The sequence below is a fragment of the Typopeltis vanoorti genome, chromosome 9, assembly GCF_054136105.1.
Source record: "Typopeltis vanoorti isolate ZY-2024b chromosome 9, IOZ_Tvanoo_1.0, whole genome shotgun sequence".
NCBI classification, from domain to species: domain Eukaryota; kingdom Metazoa; phylum Arthropoda; class Arachnida; order Uropygi; family Thelyphonidae; genus Typopeltis; species Typopeltis vanoorti.
In genome coordinates, this window is record NC_143557.1 from 73,181,139 (window position 1) to 73,206,881 (window position 25,743).

Here is a 25,743-nt window from a genome sequence, read left to right on the forward strand (position 1 = left end):
ACATTAATCAGATAAAAGTGGTATAAAAAGTCATGCATTTGTAGCATTATATATTCCAGAAGACTTGGTCTATAGGGCAAATCCCAGATGACTGAAATAGTGCTCCTACTGTGCTAATTTATATTTTAAAAATATATAAATAATAAAAATTAAAAAAGAAATTGAATATGAGAATTATAGGATTTTTACACTTACTTGATCCAAGAAAAATTGTTGAAAACAGAAATTTGAGGAAATGAAAGCTAGATTCAGATAAGGATTCAAATTATATATCTGTAAATAAAAAGCTGGTTAAGCATTTATTTAACTTATATTCCACTAGCTGCTGTAACTGGTATAAAGGTTACAGTAAATTATGTACAAGTTATATTCAATGTAGCTTATAATCTGTTGTGACATTACTGAACTTAATGCTTTTTTTTAATGTTCAGAGTCAGAATGGCTTAAAAAAGTGTTATTTCGATATGTTTACAATATATAAAAATTATATTTAATGTAGTGACATTACTTCATGTGTATGTGGAACAGTATTAGATATAAGTTAAATGAAAACAAACACTTGACTTCACTTTTTACTTTATCACAAATAGTTGAGAAATTATGGGATTATGACAGATATCTGTACTTAAGTTTTGTATATCTGAAAAAGGAATATGACTAGGTGCCCAGAGAAAAGCTTTTGAAAGCACTCAAATTATATGGGGTAAATGGAAAACATTATACAGAGCAAGGTATAGTCTATATTTAATTTGCAAGTCAGCAGTTAGAATTGAAGGAAATACAAGATGGTTTGATGTAAAACCAGGGGTAAGACAAGGATGCACATCATCTCCACTCTTATTCATCATCTATATGGATCACATTATGATGAAAGAAAGTGGCATTAGGCCTGATATTAGAATTACACATGTTCAAATTTAGCTCTTTGATTTAAACACATCTAGTGCATCCAGGATTCTCTAACTAAATCAAATAACAGCTGTAACAAACTTAGCATGAAAATTAGCAATAAAAAGACCAAAACTAAGAAAATAGTTTTGGTCTTTTTTGGCAACAACCAACACCCCAGAATCCAGTTCACCTTGGAAAAAGAAAAAAACAACAGTATCATTTTCTGGGACACTCTAATCACTCGCCAGCCTGATGGATCCTTGGCTTTTTTCTGTTCACAGAAAACTTACCCATACAGGCAGATACATTCGCCAGCAATTCCTCCCCCCTTCATAACAATATGGGATTATAAAAACGCTATTTAACAGGCCAAAATTAATCTGTTCGGATGACAATGTCCTAACCACTGAACTAAACCACATCCTTAACTTTCTTAGCCAATGGCTACAACCCCCAAAAAATATTAAAACCAGTTAACCACAACCCCCTCCCCTTCATAACAAAGATTACACTAAATCCATCACCATTCTCTATATCTGGGGCACCTTTGAAAAGTTGACCAAAATCTCAAAAAAATATGACCTGACTTCTTGTTCCAAACCATATAAGAAATTGGCATCCCTTATCTGCTCTACCAAAAACCAGCCACTTCTAGACCTACCTTGAATATACCGGGATCCTTGTAGCTGTAAACTGTCCTACTTTGGCCAAACAGGCAGGACAGCAAATGTTGGGATTTCGGAACACAAAGACTACATCCGATTTCACCAATACAGCCACTCTGGGCTTGCAGACCATGTTCTGGATACCCACCACAGAATATACTGGAAGAAAGCCACGTTATTACATCACAGCAAATTTAAATATGAAAGATTGTTCATGGAATCAGCACAGCTCTAAAAAACTTTCAAAACTTCAACAAATTTAGGTGCATGAGACTTCCCCAAATTTAGGAAGCTTACATCTTGAGAAATTCAGCCAAGACAACCCAATAAGGTCCACTAGGGGGGGGGGGGCACCTTTTAGGACTCTAGGAGAACAATGCTAGTTTTAGTTTTAGTTTTCTCTTTTCTGCCTCATTTGCTCTTTGTAGTGCCTACGTGTCATAGTTTTATGTTCCCATGAAGAATGGCGATTTGACATTCCTGAAATATAGGAAGTATTTATTAAATTTCATCATCATCATCAAATTCCTGCCATGTACCCTCAAGGGGTGTACAGGATATGACAGTACTACATGAAAAAATTACATCATTACTAACTTCCTATCTACAATTTTCCTCCAAATCAGTCTGTTACTTGTCAAGACTCCAACATTATCAGATCTTATATTTCTATCGTCTAAGGCACTTTGTACCGTATCAATCCACCTATATCTTGGTCTTCCTCTGGATCTTTTTCCTGCCAACCTGGCAGAGAACACTTGTTTTGCTAATCTTTCCTTTCCCATTCTGTTTAAGTGACCATACCACCTGAGATTAGCTCTGCTAATGCATTCCTGGATGCTGACAATGTCAAGTTCTTTCCTAATATCCTCATTTTTAATATGATATTGCCATTGATGCCATCTGTTCACGCCTCTAATCCTTCTCAGGACTCTCATATCTGCGGTCTCTAGTCTTTGGTCAAGTGTTTTACTTCTGACCCAGCTCTCAGATCCATAAGTTAAAACTGGTTTGAACACTTTCTTGTATACAGCTAATTTAGTGTTCCGACTAATTTCTTTCTTATTCCATATTAATTTATTCAATTGACTTCCCACCATACCAGCTTTGCTGATTCTGTTGTCTATTTCTATATTTAATTTACCATCTTCACTAAAAATTGTGCCTAAGTAGCTGAAATGTTTTACTTGTTCCACAGGTTCTCCATTCATAACACAGTTGACATTTTCAATGATTCTGCCTATTTTCATTGTCTTTGTCTTTTTATTGCTGACCTTCATACCATATCTGTTACAACAGCTATTCAATTTAGTCAGAGAATCTTGCAGACTTGTAGCGGATTTATTTAGAAGTATAACATCATCCGCATCAAGCAAAGAGCTGACATTAACATCTCCAATTTTGATATCAGGTTTAATACCACATTCCTTCATAATGTGATCCATATAGATAATGAATAACAGAGGGGATAATGTACATCCTTGTCTCACACCAGATTTAACATTAAACCATCTTCCTGTACTTCCTTCAATTCTAACTGCTGACTTACAACTCAAATAAAGACTAAGTATTGCTTGATATAATGCCCCATTGACACCATATAACTGCAGCGTATTGAATAGCTTCTTTCTTGGCACTCCAAATCGACAAAACTTAAATACAGATCTTTGTTGTATTCCCATGCTTTCTCTTCTCGACTATTTGTCATAAAGTGAAGATCTGATCCTGACAGCCTCTATTTGGCCTGAATCCAGCTTGTTCTTCACCAAGCTTTTCTTCCACAATTCTTCTCAACCATTTCTCAAGTATACTTGCATAGATCTTGCCAGAAACACTCAGTAGGGAAATACCTCTGTAATTCTCACATTCAGTTTTATTTCCCTTTTTATATATGGGTACTATGAGAGCTCTACTCCAATCATCAGGAATTCATTCCTCTGTCCAGGCCTTCTGAACTATGCAGTGCAGCCACTGTAAGACTTTTATACCACCATACTTCAGCATTTCTGGTCGAATATCATCTATTCCTGCTGCCTTTCCACATTTCAAGCCTTTCATGGCTTTTTCTGCTTCAAGTATGGATATGTATTCCTGACTGCATGCCTGGTCAGTGTTTTTTACCACTGTGCTGTCATCACTGCTTGTTTCATTTAGCAGCTTTTCAAAGTAATTACTCCATACTTCAAGGATATCTTTTTCTCCCATTTTCATGTCACCTTTATCATCTCTAACTCCTTTTACAGTACTCTTTCCTCCATTCCTAAGCTTCTTCAACAACTTCCAGAATATTTTGCCACCTTCTTGATATTTATTTTCTATATTCTTGCCAAAGTCCTCCCATGACTTTTGTTTAGCTAGTTTTACATAGTGTTTAGCATTCTTGCATTTGTCTCTGTATTCTCTAGGAGCAGAAGCTGACTTATTTGACAGGAACTTTTGATATGCTTTCTTCTTTTCCTTCACTGCCTCTTTAACTTCCTGTGTCCACCATGGAGTTCTGATTTTTTTTATCCTTGCAGACAACCTCACCACATGCCTCTCTGGCAGAATCAGTCAATGTTTTCTTCAGAATTTGCCACTGAATCTCCAAGGTTTGATTCCTGTTCTCAAACTCTTTCATTTTTTCTTCAATAATCTTTGTGTATTTTAGTCTTCAGTTCACATCTGAGAGCTGCTCAACTTTTATTCGCTTTAAAACTTTCTTACATGTTATTCTTTTCAATATGAAATTCAATTTTATCCTGCTCAAGACTAAATAGTGATCACTTCCAATTTCAAATCCTCTGTACACTCTGGTGTCCTGCACCAGAGAGAAAACATCACTATCAACAATAACATACTCAATGAGACTTTTCTTATTCCTAGCCTCTTCTCTCCATGTGAATTTGTGCACATTTTTATGTTGGAACATGGTGTTAGTAATAACCAGTCCTTGTCCTGAGCAGAAATCCAACAGATATTTGCCATTATTTATTAGCTTTGCTCTTTTCTCCAAATTTTCCCAAAATATTTTTGTATGTCTCACAATCATTTCCTACTCTGCTATTTAGATCCCCAACAAGGACCAACTTTTCCTTTTTCATTGTGTCAGTTGCTTTTTCTAAAGCATCAAAATATTCCTCCACTTCTACCTTAGTAGAACCTTCTGTGGGACCATAGGCACAAATAAATCTTATTGTACAGTTCCCCATTCTCATATTTGCCCACATTACTCTACTTGAGACTGACTGCCATTCAAGAAGATTAGCCTCATATTTTGTGTTGAATACTATGGCTACTCCTTCTTTTCCTTGATTGTCATTGCCTGAATATAACATTTTGTATTTATTGCTCAGAAAGATCTCATCAGTTTTTGTCTTTTTTGTTTCAGTCACCCCTATTATGTCGATCTGGTACTTATCTAATTCCTCAGCTAGCTCCATTTCTTTGCCATTCAGGCTTCTTATGTTGATAGTACCGATCTTTAACTCTGGTGATGTTGAGTTGGGGTTTGTTTTCAGATTTGTTCCAGTAGCTGACTTTTCGCTGTTCACCCTGGTTCCCTGGCGAAAACATCGGGGGCCTTGTTTAACCGGGCGACGCCCCACCTGGAATGAAATTTTGTCATGTTGTACCATCATTCTATATTTTGGTTTAACCAATAAGAATACAATTTGGTTGGCTAAATCCCAAATTGCCAGCCCATCCTCGTTCGTTCAGTATCAAAGTAGATACCCAACAGGGTGCACCACGAGAAGGTGAGGATTGGACATTAGGTCAGAAGCCCTGGTCGGTTCTCCACATTCCTTTAAAGACTATGTGGAGGTCTCCTCTCAGTTATACAGCTTTGACCCTTAATCACTCCTTTTTTAAACTTTATTAAAGTTTCTTTTAGTTAATATTCCAATATACGTTGTAAATTCCTGAAATGATTTAATAGTATGTGTTACCAATGTATAAGCCTATCTACAAGACGGCAGGAGCATAGAAAATTTCAGCTGCATTCTGAATGGAAGAGCCTATAGAATAAGTAAAATATTTCAGCTGTTTAGGCACTGTTTTTAGTGAAGATGGCAAGTTAAATCTGGAAATAGAAAACAGAAGAAGCAAAATTGGTATGGTGGGTAGCCAGCTGAATAAATTTATATGGAATAAGAGAGAAATTATTATAGGAGTGAACCAATGGCAGAATCATATTAGAAAGGAACTTGACATTGTTAGTATTTAAGAATGCGTGAGCAGAGCTAATCTAAGTTGATATTGACCACTTGAATAGAATGGTGAGGAAAGGTTAGCAAAACGGGTGTTTGATGCTAAGATATCAGGAAAGAGACTGGGAGGAAGACCAAGGTCAAGATATATTGATTCAATCAGAAGTGCCTTAGAAGCACAAAATGTTAGATATGGCAATATTGGCATATGGATAATTAATAGACTAGTTTGAAGGAAAACTGTGGATAGGAGATTAATAAAAGTGCTGTCATAGTAGCCTGAACACCCCTTGTGGATATATATATATATCAGGAAATTGATAATGAAAACAAGCATTAATCAGATTAGATAAAACATACAGGCTGCAAAGTTTTAAAACATTTGCAAGTAAAAAAATAAAATTATTTCCAAATGTTTACATATTCCTGATTTAATAAATAGAACTCTTAATCCTAATTTAGTAGAAAAAGAAATGCATTTAAAAATATGTTTTATTGGTAACAATGTTACTGTAGGGAAGTAAAAATATGGGCATTAACACAATAAATAAAGAATTAAAAACTGCGAGAAATTCCTTTTTAATATATTTTCATTTCTGTTGTGGTCAACAAATTTAACTTTTCAATGGAAGAAAAAATAAAAATAAAGAGAACCAGATAGAACATGTGAAATGTGTTGTTCATATGCTTTACCCAGCATCCCAACAAATATTAACAAGAGTGGTAATAATGTTTGTTTTTTGTAACTCTAATAGCCTCTGTGTACACGTCGCAAAAGTTAGCATATTAATTTCATTGAATTCCTTTTGTAGTTTACTGTTTAAAATTAATGTGTTTCTTTATATCATTCCGACATTGATGATGATGATAATAATGCTGTGATATCCAGCAAAATCTAATAGATCTCTCTCTCTTCATGTAGCTTCTTCAGTGAGAGGGTGCAGCACCATGCCCTTCCAATTCTCTCTGTTGGTGGCTTTCCTTTTTGTTTCTACGTAGCCATGTGATCCTGTCCATGATCTTATATCTTCAAGCCATGTCCTTTGTTTTTTGCCTCTTGATCCTTTTCCCATAATTTTTCCTTCTAAAACTGTTAGTATCCTCTGTCCTGCCGAACCTCTCAGTACATGTCCTGCCAATCTCATCTTTCTCTGGATCATTTCCTGCAATAAAGATCTCTGTGTTCTCATTCTCTGTAGGACATCTGTATTTGTCACATGTTCTGTCCATGTGATTTTCAGAGCTCTCTCCTATAGCACCACATTTCAAATGCCATTATCTGTTGCCTTACTCTCTTCTTGAATATCCAAGTCTCACTTCCATATGTGAAAATTGGCCACACTAATGTTCTTATCATTCTTTTCTGTCTCGATACTCACAGAACTTCCGAACAGATCTTTATTTTTCCAGAATGCATCTTTAGCTATGGCTGTTCTTATTTTTATTTCTTTATCTTGCTTTCCATCTGCAGTAAAGTAGGTGCCTAAATATTTGTATTCTGTTGTATGTTCAATTTTCATATTGTTTATGAATATTTCTGGCTCGGATCTGCTATCTTTTGAGATTTTCATAAATTTGGTCTTTTTTTGCATTTATATCAGATCCAAATTCTTTACCTTCTTCAATTAGTAGCTGCAGTAATTTGATTAATTTGTTTCTGTTTTCTGCTATTAGAATGGTATTATCAGCATATCTAAGATTGTTGTATTTTATACATTGATACTAATTCCAATTTTTTGTTTTTCAATCTTTTTCATCACTGTCTCACTATAGATATTAAATAGATTTGGTGAAAGGATACAACCTTGTCTAACCCCTCTTTTTATTTTCACTACAGAAGTCTCATCATTAAACAGCTGCATTTTCTGTTTGGTGTAAATCATTTTTATAATCTTAAGTACATGATCTTCTATGTCTAATTTATCTAATATATTGAACATTTTATTATGTTTTACCTGGTTAAAAGCCTTCTGAAAGTCTATGAAGCATATGTAAATGTTCCTATTTCTTTCAAGTGATCTTTCTATTAGTATTTTTAGTTCCAGGATAGCATTAATGGTTCCCATTCCTCTTCTGAATGGGAAGCTTTTTCTGAAGCCTTTCTGTTGTTCACTCAATTCACCACTTAAGGCTCTTTCAATTTGTTTGTTAACAATGGTAAAAATAACTTTAGATGCATGGGGTATTAGGTTCACAGTTCTGTAATCCTCGCAATTTTGTGCATTAGTTTTCTTTGGAATTGGTATGCAGATAGATGTTGTAAAAACTTCAGGTTGTATTGTTTTATAGATGTCCTGAATGGATTCCACTAACTAGTTGTTATTATTGCCAGTCAAAGCTTTCAGGAGCTCAGCCAGAATATTACAACACCCAGGGTATTTGTTATTAGGATGATTCTTGATTCCGTGTTCTACCTCCTTTCTTGTGGGTAGAGTGGTATCTGTTGTTATGTTTAACTTAAGGTGTCGTGAATCATCTAACATGTTACCATTATTATCATCATAGAGATCTGATAAGTACTCCACCCGTCTTCCATTTATCTTTTCCTTATCAATGAGTATGTTTCCAACTTTGTCCTTGATGTTATTAGACTATGTATGTTTTGCTTTTCCATTAAGTTTTTTCACTTTCAGGAATACTTCTCTGGTTTTGTTCCTATTTTGTAATTCTTCTATCCAGTGCACTACCTGTTTATCCAGTTTTGTTTCAATATTTTACATAACTGTTTGATTCTTTTATCCAAAGTTTTATATCTTAACCTTTCTTCTTCATTTGCTCCTCTTTTCCATGTTCTTCTTTCGTCAATAAGATTGATTACCTCTCGAGTTATCCATAGTTTTTTCATTCTTGTTTATCGATGTGGTTTTTAGCAGATGTTATGATAGCTGCTTGTGGTCTATTCCACTGAGAGGGTTTTCATTTTTGTTTTGCAACTGTGCATACGGCAGTTCTGAAATATTTTCATTGAATTTTGATTTTATTATTGGATTTTGTATCATTTGCAGATCCCATTTTAGGGATTGAGTTCTTTTAAATTTTATTGTTTTCAGGCGAATATTCATCTTCATTAAGACCAGTCTATGATCAGATCCACAGTCTGCACTTGGCTTAACCTTTGAGTTCCGTATTCCATTGAGGTAACGTTTACTGACTACAATATAGTCTAATTGATTTTTGTATTCTTCATCCAGACTTTCCCATGTGTAACGTGCTGTTGGTTTTTGCTCAAAATAAGTGTTAGTTATGATGAGGCTGCGCTTGTTACAGAAATCAATCAGCTTTTGTCCTCTAATCTAATAGATTATTAACAATAAACTTCATTGTTGTTCATGTACATGTTCGATTTTTTTTTGTTTATATTTCCCTGCTTTCTTTTTCAGTTTTAATCAATAAAATAGAAATGGGGAAATAAAGGGGAATCATCTGTGAACCAAATTGCTCTCTGGAAAGTAGCACGAATTTTTGGAAGACTTTTGGTGCACTATTCCAAATATTGAACGGTATTCTAAGGGTGAGATTTGGTATTTGTACACCCTTTGTCAAAAAGAAACCTAACTTTTGTTAGAAAATAAAACACAGGCCAATTATAATTATTCAAATCATTTATTTCAGTCAGTATACTCTCCCTCAGCTGCAATACAGTGTTTGGCACGGTCAATTAATTCGTTAAATGAGTTTTTTATATTGGTTTTTGGGATACTGTTGAGGATCGTGGTTATTTTACTGCCGTTTGAACGTTTTCAATGGTGTCATATCGCTTTCCTTCCATCGACAAATGAAGTCGAGGGAAGAGAAAGAAGTCAGCGGGTGCTAAATCAGGTGAATATGGCGAGTGATCCAACACTCGCCGTATTAATGTATTATTGTGCAAAAGTGACCAGCTGCCTGCATCACAATATTCATGCCATACTGTCCATTGACTGTCCAGGCAGAATGAATTCTTTGTGGATAATGCCCTTGGAATCGTAGAAACAAATCAGCATTGTCTTTACTTTTGACTTCTTCAAACGATTTTGTTTTTTCGAATGCCCCTCTTCTGGTGGTCTCCACTCAGCACTCTGACACTTTGTTTCGGGCTCATACTCAAAACACCAAATTTCATCACCATTAACGATCGTTTCAAGGAAGTTTGAGTCCTTACGAGTAGTTTTAATGAGGTCCTTGCAGTGTTCAATTCGATACATTTTTTGGTTGTCGGTCAACTTGTGGGGAACAAATCGCAAATTCAATTTACGAAGGCCCAAACTCTCGGTCAAAATGTTGTGCACACAGTTGATTTTGGAATCCCCAATTCATCCTCAATCAATCTCATGGACGATTTCAGGTTTTCTTTGATGAAATCATGCACTTTTTGGATGTTAACTTCTCTCAGTCCAGTTTATGGATGGCCCGGCTTTTCGTCATCTTCAGCGTCTCACGACCACTTTGAAATCGCTTAAACCACTCGTAAACTTGAGTAGGGGATGAGCATTCATCACCGTATGCTTTTTGAAGCATTTGATGCATTTTGGTAAAACTTTTACCAAGTTTAATACAAAAGTCAATTGCAGCTCTCTGTTTGAAACTCATTTTCTGACCATTCGTCAAAACACACTGTCACTTTAACTCGCTTTTAATGAAACAAATGTCATAAACAGTTGACACAACACTAATGAAGGTTGCTGCTTTCTACAACAGAAAGATACAACAGGTGATGGCACTAGTTTCTTCTATTTTCGAAAAGTTTAGTTTTTTTTTGGACAGAGGATGTATAGATTTTAATAGCTTGGTGGATGAAAAAAAAATCTTCAGCAGAAAAGAATGCTCCAGGTTTGTGTGTTACTGAGGGTAAGATAGATGAGCTTTTTAGAGAGAAAAGATAAAACTGGATTTTGATGTAATTAAAAGTGTACAAGTTATCCTCACCCCATTGAAAGATGACATGAAGATCAGTGTTTAACGTACTGGTTGCAGGTGATCTTGAAGCTCAGGATGTCTGAGCACTGCATGAGAATGAAGTATACTACCATGCACTATCATCAGCAAATGGATATATCTCTACTTTGCTCATCTGGAATTTGACCTTCTGTATTGTGTACTGTATACTCTTGTGATCTGAATAAGTATGAAGATATCACTATTAACAATAACATATAGGACTTTTCTTATTTCTTGTGTATTTTCTAATTGTGAATTTATGACACTTTTTTTTTTAATGCTAGAATATGTTTGTAATCAAGAAATCCATTAGGTACTTCCTAGTATTATTAGCTTTGTTGTTTTTTCCAAATTTTTCAAAAACATTTTGATATATCTAATATTCATTTCCTACTGTACTGTTTAGATACCTAAGAAGGACCAGCTTTTCTTTTATGGTAGTTACCCTCTCCATTGACTCAGAAAATCTCCTAGTTCCTTTAGTATAATCTTCAGTGAGACCATGAGCAGAATTAAGTCTCATCATCCACTTTTCAATTTTTAAATTTGCTCACATCACTCTGCTTGTGCCTTTCAAGAAGAATGTTTAGTGTTGGCCATTCCCTGATCACTATTGCCAGAATATAACATCATATAGCTATATTTAGCAGTATCTATCTTACATATTTTATTCTTGTTTGTTTCAGTAACTCAAATTATGTTGACAGGTATTTATGTTGATACTTTTCCTGTTGATGCATGTCATTCAGTTCTGTTGAAGGTGTATTTTTTTTTTCCCCCTAGTAACTAACTTTTCACTGTTCATCCTGGTTCCCTGATGAAAACAAATAATACCCCATATTCATTTCATCATATTGCATAATTATTTTGTTTTTGATTTGAGTCAGAATGTTTTCTTGTGTCATTTTAGATAAGAAATAAATTAAAGATACCAAGAAATTATATATTTGGTTTAATCCTTTATCCAAGTGTAAGTAGGCAAAGTTTAATTAGATAAGATATTTTAAAGCAACAACAGTAAAAAGAAATAAATAATAATAATAAACTTTCATACCATGGTGTGCATGCATATACATGTATATATTTAATTCTAAAAATGATGAAAAAAATTGTATGCAAGTTTGGGTGAAAAGGAATGCAGTTACATACTTTTTACATACAGATAGAAATGTTAACATTTTTATTATAAATGCTTGACTTACAGTGGCTACACTGCAGAATTCAGAAGGTGTGACCAGAGGATCAAATTCCAGATGATTGGATTAGAGCTCTCTTAGTATTCATCTATAAAAAGGGAAATGAAACTGAATGTGAAAATCACAGAGAAATTTCTCTACAGAGTGGAATGTTTCTGTTAAGATTTATGCAACTATACTTGAGAAAAAGCTAAGAAAAATTGTGGAAGGAAAGCTGGGAGAAGAACAAACTGGGTTAAGGATAAACAGAGGTTGTCAGGATCAGATTTTCACTTTGACAGTAGGTGAAAGATCATGAATATAATGAGGATCTGTATTTAAGTTTTGTAGATTTGAAAAAGGCATATGATAAAGTGTCAAGAGAAAAACTGTTCAAAATGCTACAGTTATATGGGATAAATGGAACATTATATTTAAATATAATGTTCTGAACATTACATTTAAATAATAACTATAAGATGATATATTTCATGCAATAGTGATTAGGTGTATTTAGCATTAAACATGAAGATAAACATCTTGAATGTTAGGCTGGTTTGGATAGTGATATGAGCAAATTTTAAAATGGGAAATTTATTATGAGACTTATTCATGCCTGTGCTTTATCAGAAGACTCCAAAAGTGAGAACTGCAGAAATTTCTGGAGTAACTAGACAGGGCAGCAAACTAAAAAAAGAAAAGCTGATTCTTGCTGAAAAGATATAAATAGTAGAGTAGGAAATAAATTTTAGACATACAAGAATATAAAACAAATTTTGTTTTAGTCTTTGGGCTCAGTTTCATTTCCTTTCATTTTAGCTGGAATCCTGAACATCAAGTTAAGAAGAAGAAGGCAAAATGGAAGTGATAAGAAGAAATCTGTTAAGCATTTAAAGGTATTTATGACTGTTAATAAATTTGATACTGAATTTGATGTTTCATCCTACAGTCCAGTAATTGCTACATAGTCAGTTTCATTTTACAAACTTCATACACATATTTTGAAACCCTCATATTATTGCAACTCTCATTATTATAATTAGTAGATGTTCTTTTGTGATGTTTGTGTTTTGTGTTTTTCCAATAAAGAATTGGTTGATCACTACATTTTCAGAAGTTGGAATTCCCAAGAAATGCAAACAGTTATAAAAGTATTGCCTTGTCAGCAAGTATATGCATACCATTAACTGTATCACAACAGTTAACACAATTAGACTCTTGTTTACATCTGGAAAATGAACATCTCTTTTTCATATAATACAATCCTGAGTTCTGTTAGGCTTTATGGATGATTTTTCAGTTTTATGGAAGAATTACCCCCACATATTGTTCTACTGCACCCTGTCAGTATTCTTCGGTGTTTAGATCTGAACTCCACGTTGAGCAGTCCTTTAGAGGCCTAGTTATACCAAACCATAGTAAGCTTTGCTGTGAATAGAGAGATAGGCATTGTCTTGCTGGAATAGCTCTTACTGTGTCATCATGCTTTCATAGGCATACTTTGGAAGTTGGTGTATTCCTGCTTGAGGTGTCACTTTATTTACTCTCTCTTTCAGATTGAGGAAAAATTTGATTATACATTATGGAATCCTTCCTTCATTTCAGACCTCAAGACAGATTTACTATAGCATGCATTTCTGCCACCCCTAGCAAGTGGAATCATGTACAAGAAGGAAATGAACTTTCAAACTCACTGCTCCTCTCTCTGTATATAAGAACCATAGTTATAGTGAAGATATATCATGTGCAAGTTTTTTGTTTGTGATGGTTTGGATGAAATAAGAATGTTATTTCTTGTCGTGTATAATACAAATGTCTTTAGGTGTGCTGTAGTGTAAAGAGATTGTTTTTATTTATTTCATCTCCATAAAGAGATTTTTACTCTGATTGTTTATTAATTACACAAAGGTTCAATTCCGATTGGTGCAATGACTTTTAACTATTTCTTTTAGAATCCGGAAAATTATTGACTCAAGACCAAATAAAAAAAATATACATTTAATGAAACTAAAACAATATATACACTTTAAATAGAATTACATAACTACAAAAATAACTGGATACAAGACCTCCTAAAATAAATCTACACTTTCGAGATTTTCTTATCCAAAAATATTAAAATCATTCATTCTCTTGACTCATTTTCTATTATTGGATTCTTTGACATATACTTAATCATGCCTACTAGACTAAACACCTTGTTGTGAAAACAAGGTGTTTAGTCAATAAAATTGTTCGTCAGAGTCAGTTTCTTTGTTAGGCCCTTTCCGAAAATATAAAAATTTTCTTGTTTTTTACCATGGGATCCTTTTTTATTTCCCTTATGCAGCATACAGTTCCTCTTGCAGTTCAATTTGATTCACAGTTTACTAATTTTTGTACCAGAGAAAGAAGTTTTCTTCTGCTACTTTATAAACAACAGATCTAAGTAGAGCTCTTCATGTTAAGCCACTTTACAGTTTAAAATTTCACCAATTGTTTTTTCCATAGTAATTCAGTGTCCTTAAGACAGAAGATGATGAAATTTTCCAATCAGCATTTCCTTGAACATTCAGTTAGAATGCTGACTGCAATATCTTCTTTTATTTACTAAATACTTGTTGACAGTCTCAACTCCTCCAGTTTAAAGACTCACAGTTCTACAATTCCTTTTGAGAATCTTCTATCAATATTCTCTCAACTGTCATGTAAAACTTAAAAACTTCCTAAGAACAAAATTTCTTTAGTCTGTGACTTCCATTAGCTCTCTCTTATTTTCCTCATTATTCCAATACTGAATGCTCTCTCTTTCTGCTGTCAGTCACCCATCAGTCTCCTTGGTGAGCATGCTCACTCCATGTAAATGGCAAGCGAGAAGTTACATATAATGGCTGACACGTTGTCTCCATTAGCATAACGAGAATGTCTTTACAAAACACAACAAATATCTCATTATCATCAATATCAAATTCCTGACATGTATCCTCAAGGGGTGTACAAGATATGATAGTACTTCATGAAAAATTTACCTCATTACTAACTTCCTATCTACAATTTTCCTCCAAATCAGTCTGTTACTTGTCAAGACTCCAACATCATTACCAGATCTTATATTTCTATTATCTAAGGCACTTTGTACCGTATCAATCCACCTATATCTTGGTCTTCCTCTGGGTCGTTTTGCTGCCAACCTGGCAGAGAACACTTGTTTTGCTAATCTTTCCTCGCTCATTCTGTTCAAGTGACCATACCACCTGAGAATTGCTCTGCTAATGCATTCCTGGATGCTAACAATGTCAAGTTCTTTCCTAATATCCTCGTTTTTAATATGATATTGCCATTTATGCCATCTGTTCACACCTCTAATCTTTTGTATAAGAGGCTCGCCCAAGCCCTTTGTTAAATTTTTCTCAAATTTGAGAGTCCCTTGTTCTTATTGTTTACTTTTTTATTAAAAAAAAAAAAACATAATTTTTTGAAATATATTAAGCAACAAACTCATACAGTAACCTAACAAAGTAATTTTATTAAATAAAATATTATATTTACTGTTGCCACCATTTTACAAATAAGAATTCACTTTTGGTAATCACATATAAATAAATAGGACTGTAAAATAATGCTCCTTGATTGGTACTTTTGATTATCACGTGAAGTATAAAAACAGAAGAGAAATACAACGTATTTCAATATTATTGTGTATAGATAATATTTATTTATTATTTATAGATTGTTCACCATAAAAACTTCTCATTTGTAGTCTATGCCTGCAAATAAAAACTTCTATTGCAAACAAAACAAATTTATTTTGTTTATAAAAAATGCAGACTATTGTATATGTGCGATTAATAAAGATTTTATTCTTATTATATTTTGATAGTTAAAAAAATGTTTTTCTTATGTAAGATAAATTAACACAGATGTGCAAATATTTCATGTGTAGATCATGAAACATTTGTTTAAAAATGATAGCCTTTAGAGGTTGATTGTCCCCTCATACTTTTTGATTAAGGAGTACACAAGCTGTATTAATAAAAGTTTTTGTGTGAAATATGGCTTTTTTTTGACGATGCGAGTCCTTTGTTAAAATTTCCATAGCTCACCACTGTATATAATTTAGTGTTCCAACTAATTTCTCTTATTCCATATGAATTTATTCAATTGACTTCCTACAATACCAACTTTGTTGATTCTGTTGTCTATTTCCATATTTAATTTACCATCTTCACTAAAAATTGTGCCTAAGTAGCTGAAATGTTTTACTTGTTCCACAGGTTCCCCATTCAAAAAACAGTTGACATTTTCAACGATTCTACCTATTTTCATTGTCTTTGTCTTTTTATTGCTGACCTTCATACTGTAAAAATAATCATAATTAAAATTCTGAATATTTTTACATATTGTTTATGTTAGTATGTTTATTAGTTTTGTTTTCATAACACGCATTGTTGGCACTTGCGATGTGCCCGTTATGGAAATTGTTTTGTTAAAAGTGATATGTAAAGCAGTTAAAAATTTAATGTACTTACCGGATTTGAATAGTTGTGTTACTTTAAACAAATTTATTATGGTTTGAAATATTAAGTTTTGTGTTTTATGAGGACATTCTCTTGTCGCTAACGGAGACAACGTGTCAGCCATTATACAGTACTTAGTTTCTCGCTTGCCACAGAGTGCGCATGCTCGCTGAGAAGTTTGATGAGTGATTGACAGTTGACAAGAAAGCGTTCAGTATCTGAGTAACGGCTGTAAACAAGAGAGCGTTCGGAAGGAATTTAGAACACAGGCCGGCAGATATTTAGATTCTGGCGGAACTATTAAGTTTCAAAGTGGAATAAGTATTGATGAATAAAAGGAAAATATTGCTATATGCGTTTTAAACGGAATATTGGAGGAAACACTAATTGAAAGATTAATAGTAGATTCTGGAAAAGGGAATTGTAGAGCTGTAAGTTTTTTTAATTGGAAGAGTTAAGACTGCCAATAAGCATTTAGTGAATAAAAGAAGAATTTGCTATTTACGTTCTAAAGGAATGTTCGAGAAAACTCTGATTAGGAAGTTTCATCTGTATTAAGGACGCTGGATCTGACTATTATTTCTACTGAAGAAAAGAGATGGAATTAAGTTCGGAAGAATTAATGTGTGCTACATAAGTGATGAGAAAGGATCCTGTAAAAATGAAGAATGGAGTTATATATCTTCAGAAAAGGGCTTTGACAGAGAAAGAAACTGGCTATGAACATTTTGTGATTGTGCAAACAAAGTGTTTAGTCTAGTCTTAAGTGTAAGTTTATTTTAAAAAGGCCTTGGATCCAATTAATTTGTAGTTAGTTATGTAAAGTTGTTTGAAGTGTATATATATTGTTTTTGTTTTATTAAATGTGTTTATTTTGTATTTTGGTCTTGAGTCAGTGATTATTTGGATTCTGAAAGAGTTAAGGTCATTGCACCAATTCGAGTGAACCCTTGTGCATATAATAATATATAGGTACACTCGGTAATGAATTAAAAATAATTGTTAGAAACAGAGATCATCTCTATGGTAGGATTAAATATTAAGATATAATATCTATGAATAATCTCCTCAATATAAAAATCTAATCCAATTATTAACAATACCATATCTATTACAACAGTTATTCAATTTAGACAGGGAATCTTGCAAACTTGTAGCAGATTTATTTAGAAGTACAACATCGTCTGCATAAAGCAAAGAGCTGACATTAACATTTCCAATTCTTTAATACCACTTTCCTTCATAATGTGATCCATATAGATAATGGATAACAGAGGGGATAATGTACATCCTTGTCTCACACCACCAGATTTAACATTAAACCATCTTCCTGTACTTCCTTCAATTCTAACTGCTGACTTGCAACTCAAATAAAGACTAAGTATTGCTTGATATAATGCCCCGCTGACACCATATAACTGTAGCGTATTGAATAGCTTCTCTCTTGACACCTTGTCATATGCCTTTTCCAGATCGACAAAACTTAAATACGGATCTTTGTTTATTCCTATGCTTTCTCAACTAATTGTCGTAAAGTGAAGAAATTTTCCTGACAGCCTCTATTTGGCCTAAATCCAGCTTGTTCTTCACCAAGCTTTTCTTCCACAATTCTTCTCAAGTATACTGGCATAAATCTTGCCTTGACCACTCAGTAGGGAAATACCTCTGTAATTCTCACATTCAGTTTTATTTCCCTTTTTATATATGGGTACTATGAGAGCTCTACTCCAATCATCAGGAATTCATTCCTCTGTCCAGGCCTTCTGAACTATGCAGCGCAGCCACTGTAAGACTTTTATACCACCATACTTCAGCATTTCTGGTCGAATATCATCTACTCCTGCTGCCTTTCCACATATCAAGCCTTTGATGGCTTTTTCTACTTCAAGTATGGATACGTATTCCTGACTGCATGCCTGGTCAGGAATGTCCTGACCAGGCATGCAGTCATCACTGCTTGTTTCATTTAGCAGTTTTTCAAAGTAATTACTCCATACTTCAAGGATATCTTTTTCTCCTGTTTTCATGTCACCTTTATCATCTCTAACTCCTTTTACAGCACTCTTTCCTCCATTCTTAAGCTTCTTCAACAACCTCCAGAATATTTTGCCACCTTCTTGATATTTATTTTCTATATTCTTGCCAAAGTCCTCCCATGACTTTTATTTAGCTAGTTTTACACAGTGCATTCTTGCATTTGTCTCTATATTCTCTAAGAGCACAAGCTGACTTATTTGACAGGAACTTTTGATATGCTTTCTTCTTTTCCTTCACTGCCTCTTTAACTTCCTGTGTCCACCAGGGAGTTCTGGTTTTTTTTATCCTTGCACACAACCTCACCACATGCCTCTCTGGCTGAATCAATCAGGGTTTTCTTCAAGGTTGGCCACTGAATCTCCAAGGATTGGTACTTGTTCTCAAACTCTTTCATTTTTTCTTCAATAATCTTTGTGTATTTTAGTCTACAGTTCACATCTGAGAGCTGCTCAACTTTTATTCACTTTAAAACTTTCTTACATGTCATTCTTTTCAATATGAAATTCACTTTTATCCTGCTCAAGACTAAATTGTGATCACTTCCAATTTCAAATCCTCTGTACACTCTGGTGTCCTGCACCAGGAAGAAAACATCATTGTCAACAATAACATAGTCAATGAGACTTTTCTTATTCCTTGCCTCTTCTCTCCATGTGAATTTGTGCACATTTTTATGTTGGAACATGGTATTAATAATAACCAGTCCATGTCCCGAGCAGAAATCCAACAGGTATTTGCCATTATTGTTAGCTTTGCTCTTTTCTCCAAATTTTCCCAAAACATTTTTGTATGTCTGACAATCACTTCCTACTCTGCTATTTAGATCCCCAACAAGGACCGACTTTTCCTTTTTCATTGTGTCAGTAGCTTTCTCTAGAGCCTCAAAAAATTCCTCCACTTCTACCTTAGTAGAGCCTTCTGTGGGGCCATAAGCACAAATAAGTCTCATTGTCCAGTTCCCCATTCTAATATATTTGCCTACATACTTTGGCTACTCCTCCTTCTTTTCCTTGATTGTCATTGCCTGAATATAACAATTTGTATTTATTGCTCAGAAAGATCTCACCAGTTTTTGCCTTGTTTGTTTCAGTCACCCCTATTATGTTGATCTGGTACTTATCTAATTCCTCAGCTAGCTCCATTTCTTTGCCATTCAGGCTTCTTATATTGATAGTACTGATCTTTAACTCTGGTGATGTTGAGTTGGGGTGTGTTTCAGATAAGTTGGGGTGTGCTTTCAGACAAATATCTCAATGCTTACCAATTTTAAATTACAATAAAAAAATTGAAAGTAACACAATTATCAGAATCTAGTAAGTACATCAATTTTCAAATGGTTTATATTTCATTTTGACAATAATAATATCAATATATACTGGCACAATGCAAGTGCCGATACACTTGTTACAAAACCAAAACTAATGACATACTGTATTAGAATATAGAAACAATTTTAAAAAGATTCATAATTATAAATTATGATTATTTTTACAATAAATTTATTTAGACTTTCATGGGTTGGGTTATCATTAAAAAAAAAAAATGAGAATGCTTGTGCTTCTAGACAAGAAACATTCAGAAAGGCACCTTAAGCTATAAAAGAACTTCCTATTTTGTATTATTTGAATGTGATGAAAAGTTCAAATATGTTCATTCAAAATTCACAGAATTTCAGTATGGATAAGTTTAGAAAAACTATCAAACCAACTTTTAATCTACCTCTGTACTTTGGAACAGTTTTCCTTGCACTGGTTTCCCCTTGGACTAGAACTGTAGTTGTTTTAAAAAAAAAATAAAAAAACAATAGACCCCTTTCTTCTTAACCAATTGCCTGCATACCACACTGCTGTTTTATAGGTTTTTCTGCCCACAAAATACTGTTAAGATAATCTTCCCACAAAATACTGTGTTTTACAGTATTTTGTGGGCAGATTATCTTAACAAATAGAAAAATTAATAAATAAAAATAAAATTACGTCTAATCACGGATAACCTGACAGTAACTTCCACATAATTTTTGTCACCATGTTAATTCTGCAGAAATCACAAACTTTTTGGTCATCTGATCATAATTATTATGGATGTTATACAGAAAAAGTTGTTCTATACTATTAACTGAAAAACTGTTGAGCACAGCAAATTATTATCCACTGGAGTGTTTCTTTTTAGTGTATTAGTACTGGAAAATTAGGACTAATGAACAAAGCTGTAATTGAAATTATAGATATACTAGAAAGATTAGTTGAGCATATTTTAAAAATTGGTTCTTTTCACTTTAACAGCGTAATAGATTTTAACATGTTCATATGTTTATGACAAGTTTATACTGCTGTTAGTCATATGTGCATTTCAGTCATATGTTATGCTCATTTAAATTAATAATCAGCTAGTTGAAAACAAATTTTCATTTTTAGCAGTGATCTCCAATATAGGTGTGGGACCAGATTGTAAGTAAAAAGTAATTGAGAGACAGGATTTCAAGGAAAAGATTGAGGCCATATTGTACATGTCTATTGGGGGGGGATCTGAAAATGAAATGTCCATTAATGTAGAAAACAGAACATATTCTTGAATTTATCCAGAAAAATTTATTATATTTTTGTTTTATTTCTATTTTAAACTATTGAATCAATAATGATAGCAGAGGAATTAAATCCACTCAAATAAGAAAATGTGATGGTATTATAAATATACAATAGGTTTTGGCCTGTTTACTATGAGACAGAGATTGATAGTACAAAACACATTGTTGGGTACTGCTGCAGATCATGGTTATGTTATCTGAAAAAAGACTAAACTGCATAGGCAGATAAATATATAGATACCGTGACTATTATGATGGATATAGATCAAGAGAAAAGAAAGCATGCAAGGTGAAAGAAAGAGAATTTATAATAGTTACAGTGGGATAACTACCATAAGCAGTACATGATGGAAGGGACTTGTGGTGCCAGATTTTTGGATCTAGTAATAGCATTTGTAGAATCTTTTTTTAAATGATTGACTGTTGTGCCTCCAATTGGTAAGAGTAACTATGAAATTTTGACTTGGGAAGTGATTCATGTGAGAGCTTTGATCTTTAAGATGATCACTTTTAAAGGCCTTGTCATGAGAAAGAAACTGCATGGTAGAGGAATTAGCAGTGCATGGAAGTAATTAAAGTGTGTTGAAAGAAGTTTTGTCTGACTGCATACCAAGAGTTTGGATATTAAATCACATGGGAGTTAAATGGAAGAATAAGACTTTAAAGTAAGAACTGCATAAGAAAAAAATATTGTGAATACAGTATTGGCTTTTGATTAATGACCAAGCTGAGGCATAGTATAAAAAGCAGGCCAGGAGAATGACACCAGTGGCAAGGAAGGTAACATTGAACAGTAGTAAGAATTCACAGCAATTCTTCATAATGTAAACAATATCAGAAGAAAAAAAAAACAGTTGCAAAGAGCAAATACTGACAGTAGTTTTGCAGTAGTATGGTGTAAAGTGGAGGTGGACAGGATGAAAGGTTTTTAGTACAGTGTTGCTATAGACCTGGTAATGTGGAAGGCAATGAGAAGGAAATGTTTAGCCAAATTGGTCCTACTATAAGAAAAGGATGATTTCAATTATGATAATATTAACTGGAATTAAGCATTAGAACTAAAAAGAATGAATTTCTTCAGTTTTTGAGGGATAACTATCTCAAGCAGTATGTAACAGAGGCCACGTGGGGGTCTAGGGTCTTGGATTTGATTATCTCATCAGAAGATACTGATGTAAATGAAGTGTCACATCTTCCTTCAGTTGGTGAAAGTGATCACTTCAGTGGGAACGGAGCCAGCTATATCACTACTTTTGTGAGAAAGCGTTATATGTGGAACGATAAGGCATGTCACCTCTGATTATGACATACTCAGGGGTGTTATGCAGTGATATCATGAAATAAGGAATTGGATGGGAAGGAAATCAATGCTGCTTTGTCTCTGCTCAGGCAGTGCCTGGCAGAGGCAATGACTGAATGTATTCCAAAGGTTAGAAGATTAAATAAGGTAGTGTAAAATGTATTACTCAAGAAGTCAAGCATGCAATCTGGAAGAAAAAGGCCTTGTGGAAGTGGCATAAAATGAGTGGTGATAATCATTTACATAAGGAGTGCAAACAGCAAGGAAAGAAATTGACTCGCTAGGTAAGTGTAGCTAAAGTGCAGTATGAGCAGCAGTTTGCAAACAAGACTAAAAGAAATTCCAGAGAGTTTTTTTTTTGATATATGGTCAGTAGAAGGAAGAATGATTATGGGAGAATGATAAACACTAAGGAGGATATAGTAGAGGTGTTTAATGAGCAGTTATATTAAAATTTTCCATCTTTATGATTGTAACATAATGCAGAACTTGAGAGCAGTGGGAATGGGGGATGAACCACTGATGGTGAGTGAGCAGGAGGTATACGAGGGTGGTCTGAAAAGTTCTCAGCCTCGACCATAGATGCCAACACTATCAGCAAGATTTTTTTTTTTCTAAGTTGGTACATCTGTCATAAGCATCCATGTGAAATTGCAAGTCATTCTATCAAGTAGTTTGTTTTATACAGCTGTCTGAAGCAAAAGTGTTGTCTGCATCCCTTGAAATGGATAAAATTGAGTATCGTGCAGTTATAAAATTCTTGGTAAAAGAAGGTTTAATGCCAAAAGAAATTCATTTGAAGTTCATAAAAGTTTATAGGCACTCTTCTCCTTCGTGTTCAACAATTAAGAAATGGGCTTCCTAGTTTAAACGTGGCCGTACCAGCCTTGAAGATGATCCGTGTGAAGGATGTCCAAAAAGTGTAAAAACACCAGAAATCATTGATCAAGTACATGATATGGTATTGGATGACCCTCATGTCAAAGTGTTTGAAATTGCTGAGACTATAGGCATTTTAAAAGAATGTGTAGGATATATTTTGCATGAAGAATTGCAAATGAAAAAGTTTTGCACAAGATGGGTGCCACACTTGCTCACAGCAGATCAACAATGCACTCGCATGAAAATCTCTGAACAGTGCTTGGAGCTTTTTAACAAGAATAAAATTTATTTTGTGCATCAATTTATTACTATGGATGAGACTTGGATTCACCATTACACACCACAATCCAAACAGCAGTCAAAACAGTGGACAGAAGCCAGTTATTCAGCTCCAAGGAAGACAAAGTCAGTTCCATCAGCAAGAAAGGTCATGGCATCGATGTTTTGGGATGCTAAAAGCATTTTGTTTATTAATTATCTTGAAATGGGTAAAACAACAACAGGGAAATATTATTCTGATCTTTTAACCAGACTAGACGAAAAAATAAAAAAAAAATCATCTTTCATCTGGATAATGCACCTGCACACAAAGGTGTTTTGGCAATGGGAAAATTAAGGGATCTGCACTATGAATTGTTGAAACATCCATCCTATTCCCCAGATTTGGCTCCCTCTGACTTCTATCTCTTTCCAAAACTAAAATTCTTCCTCACTGATCAGCATTTTTCTTCGAATCAAGAGGGATTGCAGCTGTAGAGGGGTATTTTGCAGATCTTACTGACCCACTACAGGAACAGGATAATGATACTGGAGCATCACTGGAATAAATGTATTAGTCTTAAGGGAGATTATGTTGAAAAATAAAAATAATTTTGAACTTCTAAATTTGTTTTTTCATTGTTAGGCCGAGAACTTTTCAGACCACCCTCATATGAAGAATCGAGTACACTTGATGTCAACAAGGCCATGGAACTTGATCATATATCACTGCCTATCTTGAGGAAATGTTCCAGGGAGTTAGTAGCTTTAACTTAGATTTTTAACGAGTTTTTGATTAGCCCAAGTTCCAAAGGAGTGGAAAGATGGTAAAATTGTTTTGCTTCATAAAGGGGAAGGGGGGGGTGATAAGACTGTAGCTTTGAATTATAGGCCAATCAGCTTATCTGGACTTTTGGTCAAGGTGTTGGAGAAGCTAGTGAGGACAGGGATTCAGAATTGATTGACAGCAACAGAATTCTCTTTAATGGACAGCATGTGTTTGCAAAAGGAAGATCGTGTTTTAGCAATCTGCTTGCTTACTTATAACAAGGTGACAAATACATTGGACAAGGGGGATGTATATACAGTAGTATATATAGATTTTGAAATGGCTTTCGATAGATTGCCGTATAGCAAACCAGTAGTTAAATTGGAACAGATGGGGGTTGATAGTAGATTAGTGTGTTGTTGTTGGATTGGAGATTAGCTGTTGGTAGGTAGGTTGTGTATGAGAGAGTGATATCCCAGAAGAAGAAAGTCGCTAGTGATGTATCCCAGGGATCTTCAGGGGATGCATATAGACTAGTACAGAGTTTCTCAACCTTTCTAAGCCCAAGGACCAGTAAAATTCCTAAAACAATTCTATGGACCACTAAGTTATGTAATTTTTTTAAAAACCTAAGTAGGGATTACCAACATTTGGGAAAAACTGTGCCATTTATAACTTAATAAATCTAATCTATATATTTATTTAATTTAAGTCTGCCTGTGGACCATAGGTTGAGAAACACTGCACTAATAAATTTAGATTTTGAAGAGTTTTCGATAGATTGCCACACGACAAACTATCAAAATGCCACATGGCCATTGTTGTGTAATCTGTATGTAAATGATATTGGAAAGGGCTTAAATGGTGATATACAGCCACTTGCAGATGATGCAAAGTTGGGGAAAGTTATGAGAAATAAAGCAGATGTTGTAGCTTTGCAAGAGGACCTAAATAGACTGTCTGAATAGGCAAGTGTGTGAGGATGTCAGTTTAATGTTGCAAAGTGTGTGGTTTTAAAATTTGGGGAGCAAAGATTGGATGCAGAGTATAGGATTAGTGGAGATATTTTAGAGGTGGTGGAGCAGATGAAAAATCTGGGAGTGATGATTGGTAGGGAGTTGAAATTTCATGGACATTATGCTAAAATTGTTAGGACAACACAGTGAATTATGAGAATGATGCAGAGAACACTGACATGTAGAAGAAAGGATGTTATGATTCCATTGTACAAGACTTTGATCAGGCCACATATGGATTATTGTGCCTAGATTTGGTTGTCTAGTTTTCAAAAAGGAAAATGAGTTGTTCTAGAGAATTCAAAGAAGATTAGGTATTGTTTCTGGGAAAATTCCCATGCTACTCCTCTTAAACTATTATTATTATTACGGCTATTATAGCCTGATTTTGTTTAGGAGTGTCCCTTATTTTAAATACATTGGCTATTTTTACTCAAAAAAAATTATATATATATTTTAGGGCATTATGGGTGAGTATTGAAGGTAATTATAGCAATAAAAGAAGAAGAAAAATTTTGTACATACCTTGTTTTGACTAGGATGTCTTTAAATTCCATGTTCCT

At 34.1% G+C, this 25,743-nt stretch overlaps 1 protein-coding gene across 4 annotated transcripts in view; it reads left to right on the forward strand.

Moving 5' to 3' along the window:
* Positions 1-25,743, forward strand: part of nbs (nibrin) — a 285,502-nt gene that overhangs the window by 244,469 nt on the left and 15,290 nt on the right. For all 4 annotated transcript variants that reach the window (XM_090397995.1, XM_090397996.1, XM_090397997.1 and 1 more), the window contains one exon: positions 12,658-12,734. In XM_090397995.1, the coding sequence (XP_090254121.1) occupies positions 12,658-12,706 (49 nt within the window). In that variant the 3' untranslated portion in view covers positions 12,707-12,734. The remainder of the gene's footprint in view (positions 1-12,657; positions 12,735-25,743) is intronic.